Here is a 17,158-nt window from a genome sequence, read left to right as displayed (position 1 = left end):
TCTTGGATTGTTCCGTTGTACTATTTAAACTTGGATTGATGTTAATTCTGGTTATTCACTCTCTGAAGAAGTGGCTTACACTGAATCACGAAACGTTAGAAAATCTAATTTTTCTACTCATTGTGGATATTACAAATATATTATTTATTTATTTATATTATGAGTAAATATTTCATGACATTACCTGTTTACCAGCTGCAAGTATTTCAACAGCTCGATCAAATTGATTATTTTGTATAAAGAATTCTGAACATTGTTTTAACATAATAGGATTTAATTGTTCATCATTTAAAGAACTAATAATACTTTGTAAAGCATCAAATTGTTTAGTATTTATTGCTAATTCTATAGCTTGATTAATTTTACCAGCTTTATGATATAATAATATTGCTTTATCAATATAATCTGGATAATTTTCTAAATGTTTTGCTGATTCTAACATATCATCTGATCTGCCTAATTGTGCTAAACTAAAAAGATGATCATTACGATTATGTTCCTGTAAGAAATATTTAAGGAGAAAAATAACATTGAAAGTAACAATATGAACATTATGGGAATATTAAAATGTCTTCTGTTATTAAAGTGATAAATATAATAACATACTAATATATAGTTCAATATATCAACAAGTCAGAAGGGGTTTTGTGGAGATTTAGTATTTTTATAACTGAAAGCGTGAGTCAATTGAAGACAATTGATGAACGGTTGCTCAAATTCGTGGATTGGTTGGAGTTAGACATAAACATCATCGAATGCCGGCTCAGTGGTCTATCGGTTAAGTGCTTTGGTTCGAGACTGGTAGGTCTTGAGTTCGAATCTCGTGAGGCGAGGTCGTGGATGCGCACTGCTGAGGAGTCCAACAATAGGACGAAACAGCCATCTAGCGCTTCCAGGTTTTCCATGGTGGTCTAGCTTCAATTGACTCACGCTTTCAACTATTCAAATATCAACAAGTCTCACTAAATAAATAAGGAAATATTTGAGACATCAATAGAATATATAAAGATTTTAGAAAATCTTTACGTGTTATCGATAGGTATTTATGCTATTTATGGCATTCATAAGATATGAAAAAAACTAAAAAAGACTAAGTAGGTCGTGTTTTGATCATTAATGTACAAAGTTTTGACTGTAAGATAGATATTAATAATAATCAACTTATTAGTTTAATCATTGACTTTCTCCCCTGATGTTCAGGCATGAATGGGTAGTTTTCCTAGGGAACTACTTCCCGAGCCTTTGACACAAATGTCTACATCAAAGGCAGTTAAGAAATGTCAAGAGTTTCAGTCTAGTGGGAGGCAGTAAATAAAATGAGTTCTTATCTTACGTATTCCCTCAGGATTCCTGAGCATGATATTCAACATGGATTAGGAGTCGAAGTTTTCCAAACCCCCCAAAATGGACTATCTGTATCCAGCGACCTGGTTTAAGTAATAGACTTCTGATTTCTTTTCTTCCCTTTTTGTGATAACCCCCACCACATAAAAGCGGTGAATAGCACTTCCTTCACAGTGACAATAAGCACATGGCTGCACAAAAGTAAATTGACACACAGAATCGACTTTTTACTTTAATCTGTGCCAGTCCATTTGAGGGCAAGGTGGATGTTATTGTTTGAAGACTCATGAAAATTGTAGATATATGATCATGATTGAGACATTATGTTCGTAATTTTCAAGTCATGGAGTAGTGTTATATGTCAAATACAAAACATCAGCTTTATTAAGAAATTTTTCGTTCATCCAACATCCGACGAAATAAAATGATATAAAAATATGTAGATATATGGTGTATGGTGAAAATATCTAAAATCAGAACTAGTGTAAACCTTCGCTATAAAAATGAGTAGTAACTTTAGTCTAAAGATATCACTAATATTCAGGACTTGACAAAGCTGTTGTCCATAGCAACCTAATGGTTTAGGATACCAAACCCAGTCAAACTATATTCAGGAATGAAGTAGTCGAAGATATATCTGAAAAACAATCGATATGTCGAGAGGTATGTGCTCCAAGCTGACAAGTTATTGGGATGCGTGCGTAACACAGAGTGCATAATAGTGATCCAGTGTGGATGCGTGACCAAGCGCCTTCAGCGATGGTGTGTCCAGTAGAACTAATGAGGTCAGCATCAGTGTTAACGACTTATAGAACTATTTATTTTGGGAATTTATTTGCCGCCATAACTTTCATGGACATCAAAACACATGACACCAAGTTTCACAATGATAATAATCAATGATCTTTAATGTATGATAGGATATGGTCAAATAATGAAATCAGATAACTCTTAATAAGTGCTAATTATCATATTTGTTTTTTAACATAACCAACATTAAGATCTTGTTGTGTGGTTGAAGTTGGTTAGTTGAGAACCCTGCAATAACGTTTCGTCCCAGTTAGCACTCCTCATCAGTGGATACTTGAACTCTTTAGGAAACTGATTCTTCCTGTAGGGTTCAAGCTTCACATTGCAAAACGTTACCATTAAGTTATTCGGGGTGTGACACACCCTGAGTTGACAAAGATATTTACAATCGACCTATTAATGAATCATGACCAATTTCATGTTAGTCTAGTTTTTTAATGTTGATGATATTATGTTGATTTGCATTTATTACCTTGCACAAACGTATTGCACTTGAATAAGCTTTTGCTCTTGTAAACAAACGAATTGCTTGGTCTATACAACCTTTCAATTTTAAATGATTCCCTAAATGATGACAAGCACCAGGATCATCAGTTTCATTGCATATTGTTTCAGCTTCTGATTCTTCACCAAGACAGCATAGTACACGTACTAATGATAGGTAATCTTTTGAGCTCGAATAATATATTTTCGCTTCTTCAAGACGCCCTTGAGCTTCTAATTTTTTTGCCCACCAACTTTTGATATTTCTAAGTTCAAAAAAAAGAAAATGAATGTTTCAGAATTTAGTCAGTCAATTTGTATTTTTTAAGATTTCTCCACAGTGATACAGAAAGAGATCATTCTGTATTTATTCATCATTTTTTTGTATTTTGTAAATTGTTCAGTCAGCTTGTATTATAATAATAACTATTAAATAAAGTCCAAGAACACGAATCATTAAGAATGATATCAGTTTCAAGATGCCGTTTTGAATAATTTGGAAAATCTTTAAAAACGTTGTTGGATAGGTAAAAATAACTCATGGGTATTTAGCAATGACAAAGAAAGAATTGTCGAGACTATTGAAATTAGGAGTTGTTATAAAACAATAATTTTGGTCGAGAAGTCTGATTTGCTAAGGCAAACACGACAGACCCCAAGATGTTTTAAAGCTGTATTATTAGTTAGATACGACAGGGAGTAGGTTATTTAAATCCGCCATTTTCTTACGTAACCTCTTGAATGTCTTTCTGTTTAAATCAGTCTAGTGCTCCACATATCATTATGGCTTATGAACATATTGGAAGAGTTTATTTTTTAAACCGTCTACGCAGTTTTAGTTTTCACTTTTTGCATATCTGGATTTTCGCAGCTGAAATAACGAGTCGGTCGGAGCTAGAGCATCATTGGAGACCTGAAAGTACTAGACGGCCGTTTCATCCTAATAGGGGACTCCTCGACATGCGCATCCACGATCTCACACGTGGGAGTCGGAGCCAGGATCTCCAGTCTCGCGTATGAATATTTGACCTCTAGACCACTGAGCGCACTGATGAGGAGTCCCGTACTAGGACGAAACGGTCGTCAAGTACTTTTAGGTCCTCATCAGTGGTCCAGCTTAGATTGATTCGTGATTTTAACTGTGAAAATACTACAATGTCCACGAATCCCCATACTGATTTCTGGGTTTTTCAAGCATTACGACGGTACATAATATCTCATTTGGAATTATGACCCTAACAAAAGAATGAAAAGATGAGTACTCGATACTTGTTTCATCTTGGTTTTGAACTTCGCAAAAAATACAACTTCAACTTCGCAAAGCATTGAAGTCAGGACCCTAGAATCTAACAGTAAAAATAAAATCTTTAGACTGCTGAATCATGATATATAATCCCCTATCAATGGGTATATATTCCATGGAAAAATTCTACATAATATGGCATATCTGTGAAAATTGAATAGTTTATATCACCAGTATTTGACTAACAATCAAAAAAATTTATCGTTAAAATTTGTCTACAGTGAAGAAAATCAAAATAAACTTACTACACGAATTCAAATCATAAATCTAGAAACTAGAATACTGAAGTGTTTTGAATCATTACAATATTATTAATAATACGAAGGTAAAATATTTAATAAATTCATTGAAATATTCATGATATCTATCCATATATATATATATATATATATATATATATCAACAACTAGAGTATAAATCCAAAGATTTATTTTACTTCAGCTAATCATATTGTGGTGTGGATTACCTATATCCACATAATTAGTGTATGATGACGGTCAAGAAGAGAATGTATTTCACTAGAAGATCGATAAGGAAAGAATGGAAACGAAACGCAATTGGTATGAAAATGCATGAACAATAATAATCGGAGACTATAAACTGATATTTACAGAAGGAATGGTCAATATTGAGACAATTGATTGATAGTTTGCAAATTAACTATATACTGTATAGTTGTCAGACTTTACGGAGGTTGTCTGCAATTTTCGTGTCAAATACATTCGATTGTCCCCCAGTCGTGTTCTTATTCACTACAATACATCTATACATTATTATATAATTATATTCAAAATTGATAAATCTATTCACATATTCAATAGATATATTGGTCAATATCAATATAATTTTAATAAAATAGATTTATTCAATAATATAATTATATATACTTACTGATCATTTTGTTGATTTACAAATGATTCTAATAATTTTGAATTATTTTGTAACATTCTAGGTACTTCGAAACAATGAGTTCCAGATTGAATATAACTAATTATAAAATATCAATGAAATTTTTTATTTATTATAATAATTAAAATCAATAAAAATCAATTTAATAAATATAACAGAAGGGGTTTTGTGAAGATTTAGTATTTTCATAGTTGAAAGCATGCTCCATCTTCGTGGATTGGTTGAAGTTAGACATAAGCATCATCGAATGCCGGCTCAGTGGTCTATCGGTTAAGTGCTCTGGCGCAGGACTGGTAGGTCCTGAGTTCGAATCTCGTGAGGCGAGGTCGTGGATGCACACTGCTGAGGAGTCCCACAATAGGACGAAACGGCCATTCAGTACTTCCAGGTTTTCCATGGTGGTCTAGCTTCAATTGACTCATGCTTTCAACTATGAAAATATAACAGAATTAAAAATTTAATGGTATAAGTTTATATTGAATAAAATAATATAATAAAATGAAGGTAGAATATAAAAACTATGGTTCATCACTAGTTCCTTTTTCCTTTCTTTTTTCTCTGATTAGTTGTTTAACTTTTACTATTTTTTTTATGAAATTATGTTTAATTATCAATATTCCAAGGTCACATAACCAGGAATATTGAGCGGTAATTTAATTTGTTTAATTGAATTTACAAAATTTTAAATATTCAATTGTAGAAATCTGATTGATCCTTTTATGTCATGTGTAATGTATACTGTAGAAATAAAATTATCTCACTGATAAGCCAGTTTTTAATACCCGTCTTATATTCTTACTCAGATTAGAATAAGTTCATGAAACATAATGTAGTGAACAAGAACACAAGTAGGAATAATTGAATGTGTGTGAATGAAAAATTACAGAATTCCTTAGTAAATTTTGAGAACCATATAGTAAATACTTCATTTGCAAATTGTCAATCAATTGCCTCAGACTTGCTTGTTCCTTCGTTTTCACACCAATCATTGTCTGTTCTCGTTCTCTTTTCTTTGATCTTCTTAACCTACTGCCTCTAGGTATTTCACTTCTTATTGATGATACATACTACTTATATCTATCGACATCGGTAGCCCACATCACAGAAATACCACTAGTACAGATCATGATACAGTTAAATTTTATGAACATAATGAAAAAAAGCCATAATCGAGTAAACCCTATCTATTTTTCTATCACATATGCTTGTTGATGTCCAGTACTGCATAGTCTTCATAACATTTGTGAAAATACTTGACTATTGGTAATTCAAATAATATAACAACTTTCTAAACTGTTTAACAATTTATAATTTTGTCTACTTAATTTATAATTAAATTTACTTGTTCGAATATATCGAGATATTTTATTAAACTATTGATGCTTTTGAAATCCTGACTATTAGTATTTAGCCTTCTGATAGAATACGGTTTTACCGTTACCAGCTTAGAGCTAATACTCCACAAGTTTATTTGTCATTTTTTCATTGGTATACTTTGTTGAATTGAAAATAATTTATTTTTGTTGTAAAACTACTGAAGTCAATGTTATTATATTTTAAAAGAATAAATTGTGACTTGATTAACTTGGAAACAATTTCCATGATTTTGATATGAAAATGATGTATATACCAAATGTCAAATGAATGTAAATTTTATAAGACTATCAAAGACCTTTACATTTTCAATAAGTGCGAAACATTAATCTATGTGTCGACAAATGGAAATTATAATGTGGTGTGTGCCACTGATATCGATAGATATAAGTAGTATGTATCATTAACCAAAAGTGAAATTCCTAGAGGCAGTAGGTTAATAAGATCAAAGAAAAGAGAACGAGAACAGAGAATGATTGATCTGGAAACAAAGGAACAATCAAATCTGAGATAACTGATTGACAATTTGCAAATAAAGTATTTCCTATATGGTTGTCAGATTTTACTAAGAGATTCCCCTGTTGTGTTCTTGTCCACTACAATAGAACAATAAAAAATACTGCCAAATTCTTACATTATGTCACTATTTGTTCAAAAATAACAATGTGAGCATCTAGTGAATAGATTTCAGTGAAAATGTTTAATTTATTCGGTAAAAATCAAATTAATTGATTGTTAAAAGCTGATAATATAATCAAACTGACTAGCTCAAAATCCCCAAAAATCTAAAGTTCCATTCTTCTAATCGTGAAATTTGACAATTTATACCTTGTGCTTATAGTTAAATTTGTGATAAAAGGATATTTTTAGTTGCAAATAATCACTTTATCCAGAAAAGTAATACTAAACAAGAATATAGAAGGTATTAAGAAATAGAACAGAAATCTCAGGATGCATGATGTTACTTTTACAGTTGATTGATCATTGGGTGGTGATCAATGTCATGTATGTCAGGTCCTTCTTAATGCAGAAATAATCCTAACAATGAAGTTGAAATGTGGCCACCATTCTAGATGATTCGACATTGCATACATTATGTTGAGATATGGTGGTGGTTGTAGGTAATCAATTGTAAATACATCTCATTCCTGCAGGAGGTTGGTCGCTGCCCGGATGGCTCAGTGGTAACGTGAGACTGGCTGGGAGGCATCAGTTCCCTCAAGATTACAGGTGCATCTTGCTGACGTGTGCCAAGTGGCACGAAACCTAGGCCCAGGGTTTCCTGTTGACTACCTCCAACCACCATTAAATTTGATGATACTTTTGTTAAGGACAACTTCAAGCAGCTAATTATTTGACTTGAGAAGATTTAATTATCAATATCAACAATGTTATGAGGACTTATTATTTCTTAATAAGTATTTAGAGTTAATTAAGAAAATAGTTCATTTTACAGTAGAATATCATAAATGTAAACAATGGTCAACCATTTTATTTATAAAACTTATCATTGTCTTCTCAAGCAACAGATTATTCAGTCTTTCTACTGTCTAAATAGAAACCTGCAATTATCTTCTACAAACCTTTTTAAAACTCAAAGTATGATTGTTTTTGAGTGTACATTATTATAATTATAATTATAATTATTATAATTATATTATAATTATTAGCTTTATTCAATATTATATTTTTTGTACAATATAGAATTCTCAGCACAAAGTACTTCAACAAGTTTCCGTTTCTTACTTCTTCGTCCTTCCTGACGATAAATATTGAGTGATCGCCAGTTAGAACGTAGCAGCCCAGTCAATCGACATTTGGATAATGTACATTCTTCTCGCTGCATATTGACAGCAACCACGATATTTCTGATTAGGCCTTCTGTAACCTTTACAGCGAAAGGTCTTACACTTTTCAGAAACGCACCTGAATAGGTTGTGCGATTAATAGGCATAATGATTTATTAAAACAAACAAAATTAGATAACTTGTTGAAATATGTAGATGACAGGAACAGGTAGCCCAGATGTTTAAACAGGCCGCCATAATAGTACTTAAAAGCTGTTTTATGGTTACAATATTATGATCAGTGGCAAATAGATTCCCATCAGAATGACAGTATTCAAATGTTTGAAGTCAGCATCTTAACAGATGTTCAAAGCAAGTAGTTATTCATCACTATTAATCGTATTGCCAACCGATTTCAGCATTAAAGAAAATAACTTTGAAGTAATAAAACTTACTGTTCAATAGCTTGCTGAATGTCACCCACAGACTCCAATTCTTTAGCATAGGCATAATGAATACCACGTAATAACATACGATTATGTTGTTCAGCCGTTATCAAAGCTTTGCTCCAGTTGCCGAGCGACTGATGTAAACGAATTACCAAGTCCCAACGATTACATTGAATGAATAGTTGTTCAGCCTCATCCTTAATAAATTAAACCAACATGAAGTGTGTAGTTATTAACCTTTCAAAGTAACATAGTATTACCTTGTTTAACTAATATATGAGACATACAAAATACATCACGGTTTTTAATATTCATCTGTTTTCAGTAAATCAAATACAAATCACTGTAAGGCGGCAAAATGTCACATGAGTGTCTATTTTACATGAACATTTTGAGCCCAAGAAGTCACTATGTAATTCTTCGCTAGCTAGTTATTGAATAGTATAGTATTCAATGATTAGTTCTAAACAAAATATTAGACCAGTTTATGTGGATGTTTTTACCATAACTTCAAACTATTGACTGAGGCACCTAAATTCACTCTTAGACTTGATTCTCATCTTAAGTTGTATTCATTAAGATTACAGAAAAAACAATTTTCAATGGCATTATCTTCCTTTGAACTAAATGCTTTAATCAACAAAACCTTTTCAATTTTTTTGACGTCAACTAAGGAACATAATAACAATGTCAGAAAAGTGGAACATCGTCTACAAAATTATATAGTCACAACCATGTGAAACATTACACCAAAGGAAGAAGATGTCTTCTTTATTTACTTCATAATTCATTAGTTCTCAAGCGTCATAACATAGCTCCGCTCAAATGAACACATGTTACCTAATGTTAACAAGATTTTGATTGGAAAAGTGTTAAAATCGTCAAAATAAAAAACGAAAAGAAGAATAAAGGATTTCTAGAAGCATGCCACTCATGTCATTTAACAATCAATAGATATGCTGGAATGCCTGCAGTTTATTAGCTATTACGAAAAAAGCTAAATAACTTCAGGATCAGGGATTAGATGAGCAAAAAACAGTTTTAAAAAAACTTGGTCACCCTTTATAATTCAATTAACGATAAAATTAATCCCATCCCTACACTCAGTAGAAGGTGTAAGTAATTCCTCACAAAGAAAACTTTGTGCATAGACCAATCAATTTACAGAACACATTATCACCAAGTTGCTTAGACTTTTTATTGAAACATTATTCGAGAAAAAGTCTTTTGATCTGTTGTTATTTTCAGAGATAAAAATCCCATTTAAGTAGATCGATTTTGTTACAAAATCCATAGTTCTGTACAGTTATTAATAATGACTACTTAAAAGCAATCTAAATGAGCAGTTTCATTTTAGTACAATGTTCAGGTAATAAAACGTTAAATATTAACTCCGATTGTTACCATTAAAAAGGAATAGGTTATTAAATACTTAATAAAATCATATAAATGTTTTATTTGGAAAAGATTTCCTACAAAAACACGCATAAAGAGGTTTTTGGAAGCTGTCATATACTGTACTATACATAACGAACTAACCTTAGTTGAATAACCATTGAAAACTGTGGAACGCTAAACAGATGTTTCGCCCGGTTATGTAACTCTATGGAGATGTGTAGACTAACCTTATATGTAGTACAATAGGAAAAAAGAAATACTGAAGTATATCCAATGATACTAATGGTTGTGTTTTTAAATGAACCTATAGTTCTGGGGTTAGATCCTTGGTGATGTCGTCGACCTGTATTTCTGAGTCCCATATTAGGATGAAACAGGTGTCTAATGCTTTACGGTCCTCAGCGGTTATCTAAATAAAACCATCCCATCGTATAAACCTTAAAAAACCGATGTAGTTGTAAAATAAAAGGGTCATTTCGGACTCCAGAGTTAGAGTTTAATTCTGTACAGTTTATCTAGAGATTTAAATTTAGAGATCCCTGATAAGAAATTAGATAAAGTTGGATAAATTGTACATCAGTATGATACATATGTCAATAATTTATCAGCTGACAAAATAAAGTTCATTTATCTATTTCACGAAAATTAATATGACTCTTTAATACTGTCGAATTAGCGAAAGAATGAGCTAACTGTAAAATACTAAATACTAGAGGAGGATTTCAGCTTATGCTTAAAATATTGAGAAATTTAAAATCATACCTCAGAACCACATTAGCTATATCACGAACTTATACATACGACTAAGGACTAAACATATTTAAACCTTAGATCACAATCTGAAACCAAGATAGTTAAAAAAAGGACAGGAATCTAAAGGAAATTTGTAGAAATCTGAAGAATGTAGTATATATCTTACGTAAATAACCTAATCATCTACTCCAAAACACAGTGCTCGCTGGGGTAAGAACATAAAAGAATAAACATTAACACGGTAAGAAAACAGAAAATGACATATGTCTACACTAACTGTAACTAATGAAACATAGACTGTAAGTATCATGAATGAATTCTATCAAACATGAAATTAATGATCAGACAGTCTTTTTAAGAATAACTAGTATCACTGTCTATGGTATAACTAACGATAAGGATGAATGGCTTTCCTACTGCTCTAAACAACATTACCAAAAAATAGGAATGCAGCAAACACTCATTCCTTATACAATGTCGTTGACTGATCCTTTTGTTCATAATGCCTCATCATGATTCATGAATAAAATGAACTTTAGCCAGAGTAACCTACACTAATCATCAAACTAAACCACGATTTTGTATTTGTTAATGATCAGTATCAAAAAGAATTGCCAAAGTTTCAATAAAGAAGGCATAATTAGTGAAATTCAACCAAGTTGCAAGTAAAGCAGATATCATACCCTGCACTGAATGATGGTAGTGCTTTACCGTAGATTAACTACACTTGAAAGTATGAATAATTAAATTCAGGTTAATTATCCCTAGGGGTAAAGTGTTCTCTCTGTGAGACATGAAAACGCTCAGTTCATTCTCTTACGGGTACACAATTATAAGTTAATTCTAAACTACTATATTTAACGTTTTCTGGTTTACAATTTTTCCGGAGATGATTAAAGCCTATGACGAAAACCAATGACAAAAAGTCTTCCTGAAAAGATCGTATAAAATGTTTGAGAGATAAGACAATTAAAAAATGAATTAAAGTTAAACACTTACAGTCATGCCAATCTGTAAAGCCAATTCTCCTGCTTGAGCTTCTAATTCTGGTTCTTTACTTTTAAATTCACGTAACATTTTTGATCCCATTGGATTATTTATTTTCCCTAAGCAAACACGAGCAACATCCAATCGGCAAGTAGTAACACACATTTTAGTCATATTCTATAAAATAAATTGTACCATAAAGAAAGTCTAATTAAGGTTAAAAAGAGCAATAAATTGTCATAAAAAGGCACAATTTAATCAGCATTTGTGTTCAGATTTTCAAAGTATAAGGAAGAGAAGTAATTGTATTATCTATCGAGTTATTTTTCACATAGATACGATTCTATAGCCTCTTTAAATGTAATTATCTACAAGAACATGTTCTTCGGAATGGGGATACGTAGAGATTGTAGTAATTTAGTAGTTGAATTCATTAGTTGATTTAAACTAAACCACCATTGAAAACTTGGAAGCACTGATAAGGAGTCTCATACTTGGACGAAACAGACGTCTAGTGCTTGTAGGTTTTTCAATGGTGGTCAAGTTTACATCAACTCATGAATTCAACTAATAAAATGTTCTTCATTGAAATACTTTAGCTCTCAGTTGGGATTATCAATTCAATACAATTTTAGCAGTTTAAAAATCCCCATAAAATATTCCAAAACAATCATTTGATTTGATTTGTAGGTTGTATTTATCATAGAATGAGTTACCAGTTGATAGTAGGAAGCACTTGATACTTGTTGTTTCCTAGTATGGGATTCCACACTAGGGAGCAACTACAATCCCATCAAAAACTGAAACTAGGACACTCACGTTTCATTGCAAACAGATTACCATTTGAAAGTCAGTCCAACGTCAAATGGTACAATTTCAACTTCAATCAATTTTTAATATAACGCTACAGCTATCCGAACCCATTGGGGAAAGCTGTTTCAATTCCAAGACATTTTAACTTAACTTACTTATTTATCATTACAATTATTTCAATAGATAGGGTAAAATATGTAAAAGATCTAATTGAAATCAACACTGTCTTCTTAAATTTACACAAGAATTTCTTGGTACTTACGCTTATCGAAAAGTTTCATCGTATATATTTGCAAGAAATAATGACATAATAAAAAAAACATTTTAAAAAATATATAACTCTAGTAGGCATAAATTCAATGTTGTTATGATTATTTCACCATTATTTGCCGATATTATAAGTGTTGTATCTGGCGATCATCCGAGTCTGACGCTGATATATACGGTTTCTGTATATATGTACCCAAATATCTATTTGCGAGAGAACATCAATAGTGAGTAGGGAACTTTCATTGACTAACTGAATCAAAATATATGTACAAACTCATTCATGAATATACACCTGCTTTCCTCAGAAAATTTAGCCAGATTTTTAATCAATATTGTGTATTTGTCTTCCTCAGAAAATCAAGCCAAATCTTGACCATTAGTGCGCACACATCAGCAGTGCTCACCTATCGTTTGACCTTGAATTGAAATGCATGAATGGTAAATCCTATCAATACGTAAGGTGGCTGAGAGTAGTCTGTTTAAACATTGGAACTAAGTTTCTCAGTAGTTAGCACTCATCACCTTGAGGCTTCTGATGCTCTCTAAGGGATTTAAACCAGAGTCATCCAGGTTCACAGTATCAGATGTTGAAAGTAAGTTTTTGAATCGGGACTGAACTTTTGTAGGACTGAGATATTTACATTGATAAACTACTGAGTAGTGATTAATGTTATGTTTCCGTAGTCCTTAGTCCTGATAGGAATCAATCAATTAAGTTATAATGTCTTCATTTTTTAGGCTTTGTCATAGGGTGATATGAAATATTTTCCTAGAATCACAATTTAAAAATTATTTTGACATGAGAAACAGATCATACTAACATTTTGCACAGTTGAATTGTTTCTTTTATTATAACTGTGATTATTGTTATTATTACTTATTTATAACAATCTACCCAATGCTCAATTTATTCAAAATTATCAAATCAGAACTTGGTAATGATACCTATTATTATTTGAATTTTATCGCAAATCACTCAGTACAAAATACACCTTGTGATAATCTTTCAGAATCTACAATATTAGTGAATGCTTTGAATGACCCAATTTTTCTCAAATCATAGTCATCAGTATAGGGGTTTGTAGAGATTACAATATTTTCACAGTTGAAATCATGAGTCGATCTAAGCTAGACTATCATTGAAAACCTAGAATCACTTGACGGCCGTTCCACCCTAGTATGGAACTCTTTAACAATGCGCACTCATGATTCCGCACACGAAGCTCGAATCCAAGACCTTCGGTCTCGCGCGCGAATGCCTGACCTCTAGATCATTGGCATGGTATCCAACGTTGTTAATGTCTAGCTTCAACCAATCCATAATCTTCCGCACCTCTTACTCTATTGCCTGAAGTAGATAACTGTCTCATACCCGACATGGATTGAACTCCACTGTTCACAGCTTTTCAGCAGAACTCCAGAGGTTAGATCTTGAAGCTAGTCACTAGTGAGCACATGATTGTTATCAGTATGGGGGTTTGTGGAGGAGACCCATGCTAGGACGAAGTGGTCGCTCCGTGCTTCCACGTTTTCACTAGTAGTCTAGCTTAGATCGACTCATGATTTCAACTGTGAAAATAACTATTAATCAGGTTTCATAGATAACAAATTGAAACTCAAGTGTGAGGGTTGTATTTTTGTGTGGTATGGTAATTAAATTGGATATTTGTTTAAATAAGTCATTATGCACTTTCCTGTATCAAAGAATGATTCACAATAACATACCTGCCAAACGATTGGACTTTTAATCAATTTCATAGCTCTAAATGCAGAATCCATTTCCCCTAATGCTAAATAATAGCTGAAATTTAGCATAGCTTCACGCGTTTTCTCATCAGAATCTTCAAGACCAATAAAATTTTGCATTACACATCTATCAATATAATGTACTCTATTCTGAGTTGCTAATTCATCACCATCATTCACTTCACTAATCATCGATTTCTTTCTCGATTGAATATTGATATTATCATTATTATTCAATTCTTCATCTTCTCTATGCAATGATATATTCAGATCTAAATCATTAATATAATTATTTGTAATTGTTGATATACAATCAATTTTATTGATTATACGACGATCAGATGTAATCTTTTCAGAACGATTTCGATATTGTTCATTAAGAATAAGACGATTTATATCCCACTGAAAAATTGAGAATGAATTAGATGATTATTTTTGATGTATTAAATGGGTACATAATAGGATCAACAAATTGAATGTTAATGGATGACATTTTGAAAAGATATATAAACGAAAAAAGATTATTTAAAATGGGTATATTAATTTACAAACAGTTGCTACATAAAAGTGTCCAAAATAGTTAATTTCGAATATCGATACCCTTTTTTGTGTAATAGACAACATAGACCTCAGGACATCCCTTACATATTTATCTAATTCAATGTGTACTTTTTCCTCAGAGTAGGCTAAAAAAAAGTTTAATATTCTTAGGATTACTACTGAAAGATATAATGTTAGGTAAATCTAACTGAAAAGTTCTTCGGTTTTACAAGTCAATATAAATTTGAAGAAGAATATGACGATAGTTTAAACCTCACTTTGCAATCAACTAGAAGGTTAACGAAAATTAATATGAACCAAATAGTTATTTCTGTGTAATCTAAAAATTTTCATCAGTCCAAGCTTTTATTACATTACACATGATCAAACTTATAATTCACAAACTGACCGGGGTTCTAATCATGACTGATTGGATTTTTACTTTATGAGTTAAAATTGTATCGTACATAGCGTGGAAATGTATTCCTAATTTTGAATATCATGAACTGTTTTGGGTTAGTGTATATAAAGTGTACTATTTTCAATCTTAATTTATCACATTATGAAGGTCATTTTTTACATTTAGGTTTCTCTAGTTGAATATTACCAAAATGTAGACAATTTTTTTCTAGTTTGAAACTTCTCAACATTTCATTGTCAGTTGCTATCAAACAGGTCAAACAAAGAGCCCTCAGATTATATAACAAGCTTCTTCATCAAGGGTCATAATATTTACATTTTCCTACTTTCATCAATCAATAAAATAGATGTACGGTTCTTCAGTTTCATCATATGTTAATTGTCACCCTTACAACATCGTTAATCTTAGTACCTTTTGATTTCTCATTAGAACTTCAGGAACTTTACATTGAAACAAATCATTTGGCAGCCCACAGTTATCATTTTCTCACATTTATCTGTTCTAAAATTATTTCATAACAGAGATTTGTACAAATCTTTTTTTAATAAGTACAATTTAATAAATTTTTGTTTGTATAAACATAATAAATAGTAACATACACGAACAGAAAAATATATGAATGGTACTTCAACACCAATCAATGCACTATGATGAAAAGACATTAGAAATGATCCTTGAATTATTGTATCATTTCGATCTGGACTAACAAACAATGAAACAATAGAAGTAGAAACTTTTGATTTCTAAAGAAATAAAAATGAAGGAAAGCAAAATAGAAATTCATTGGTAGAAGATTGTACTATTATTTGTTTGACATAAATAGACCAATAGTTACTAAAATACCGGTAGATTTGTATATCAAAAAGACAGATCTTTCATGATACTTTATACATTACTTACTATTTATTTGTTAATACAATGAACATAAAAGCAATCACAAGTTTATTCTATGTTAAATCAATATTAGTCTAAATCATTTCACATTAAAACACTAAGGTGGTTGGTCGAAACCTACAGCCTAAACCCTTGAGGAAAACCGAAACTTAGTAAGAACAGAAAATTCATTGATTTATTGTACCTAGCCATCATAATCTGTCTTATGCTGTAATGAAGAATAACTTCAATTCTTTTAATGATTGAAGAAAGTTGCTATCCCAACTGTAAAATTAACTTACGGCGTTGAACATAGAATTAGTTACAAAATATATTGACAGTTTCAGTTAAACAAAAGTAATTAATGAACAATCCTGGAAGTAGTCAAGGATAGGTTTTATATCTATCAGTTTAAAACTATAAACAAACAGTTAGTTAGCAAGAATTTAGATTTTCACTGAGTATACAACTGAAGTATATAACTGTATAATATGATCATCTTTAATATAAACTACAACCTAAAACCCAGTAAATTTTATAATTTAGTTGTAGTATTGTGGTGTGGTCTACTTATATCTATATAAGTAGTATATGATGTGGGTCAGACATAGAATGTATTTTCGCAGAAGACCGATAAGGAAAGAACTGAAATGAAGCGCAATCGTATGGAAAATGCATGAGCAATGGAATTAGAGAACAAACAGTGAAGATTGAAACAATTGGTTGTTAATTTGCAAATTGACTGTTCATTGTTTGGTTATCAGAATTTACTGAGATAGTCTGTAATTTTTGCTTAAATACATTCGATTGTCTCCAACCAGTGTTCGGTTCTCTACAGTATAATTTGCATTTTGAATGATCGTCTACGCTCAACAGAAATCACATTTTGTATTTTCAG

General features: G+C 31.5%; 1 protein-coding gene across 1 annotated transcript in view; it reads right to left on the bottom strand.

The window, feature by feature from the left end:
- Smp_163250 (hypothetical protein) overlaps positions 1–17,158 on the bottom strand; it is a gene marked incomplete at both ends in the record, with an annotated part of 45,604 nt that overhangs the window by 11,717 nt on the left and 16,729 nt on the right. Inside the window, 7 exons of the mRNA XM_018788720.1 lie at positions 185–499; positions 2,627–2,903; positions 4,832–4,927; positions 8,466–8,656; positions 11,610–11,774; positions 14,406–14,828; positions 15,987–16,130. Coding sequence (XP_018646543.1) covers positions 185–499; positions 2,627–2,903; positions 4,832–4,927; positions 8,466–8,656; positions 11,610–11,774; positions 14,406–14,828; positions 15,987–16,130 — 1,611 coding nt within the window. The remainder of the gene's footprint in view (positions 1–184; positions 500–2,626; positions 2,904–4,831; positions 4,928–8,465; positions 8,657–11,609; positions 11,775–14,405; positions 14,829–15,986; positions 16,131–17,158) is intronic.

Source organism: Schistosoma mansoni (genome assembly GCF_000237925.1).
Source record: "Schistosoma mansoni, WGS project CABG00000000 data, supercontig 0138, strain Puerto Rico, whole genome shotgun sequence".
Lineage (NCBI taxonomy): Eukaryota > Metazoa > Platyhelminthes > Trematoda > Strigeidida > Schistosomatidae > Schistosoma > Schistosoma mansoni.
This window is presented reverse-complemented; position numbering and strand designations above follow the sequence as displayed.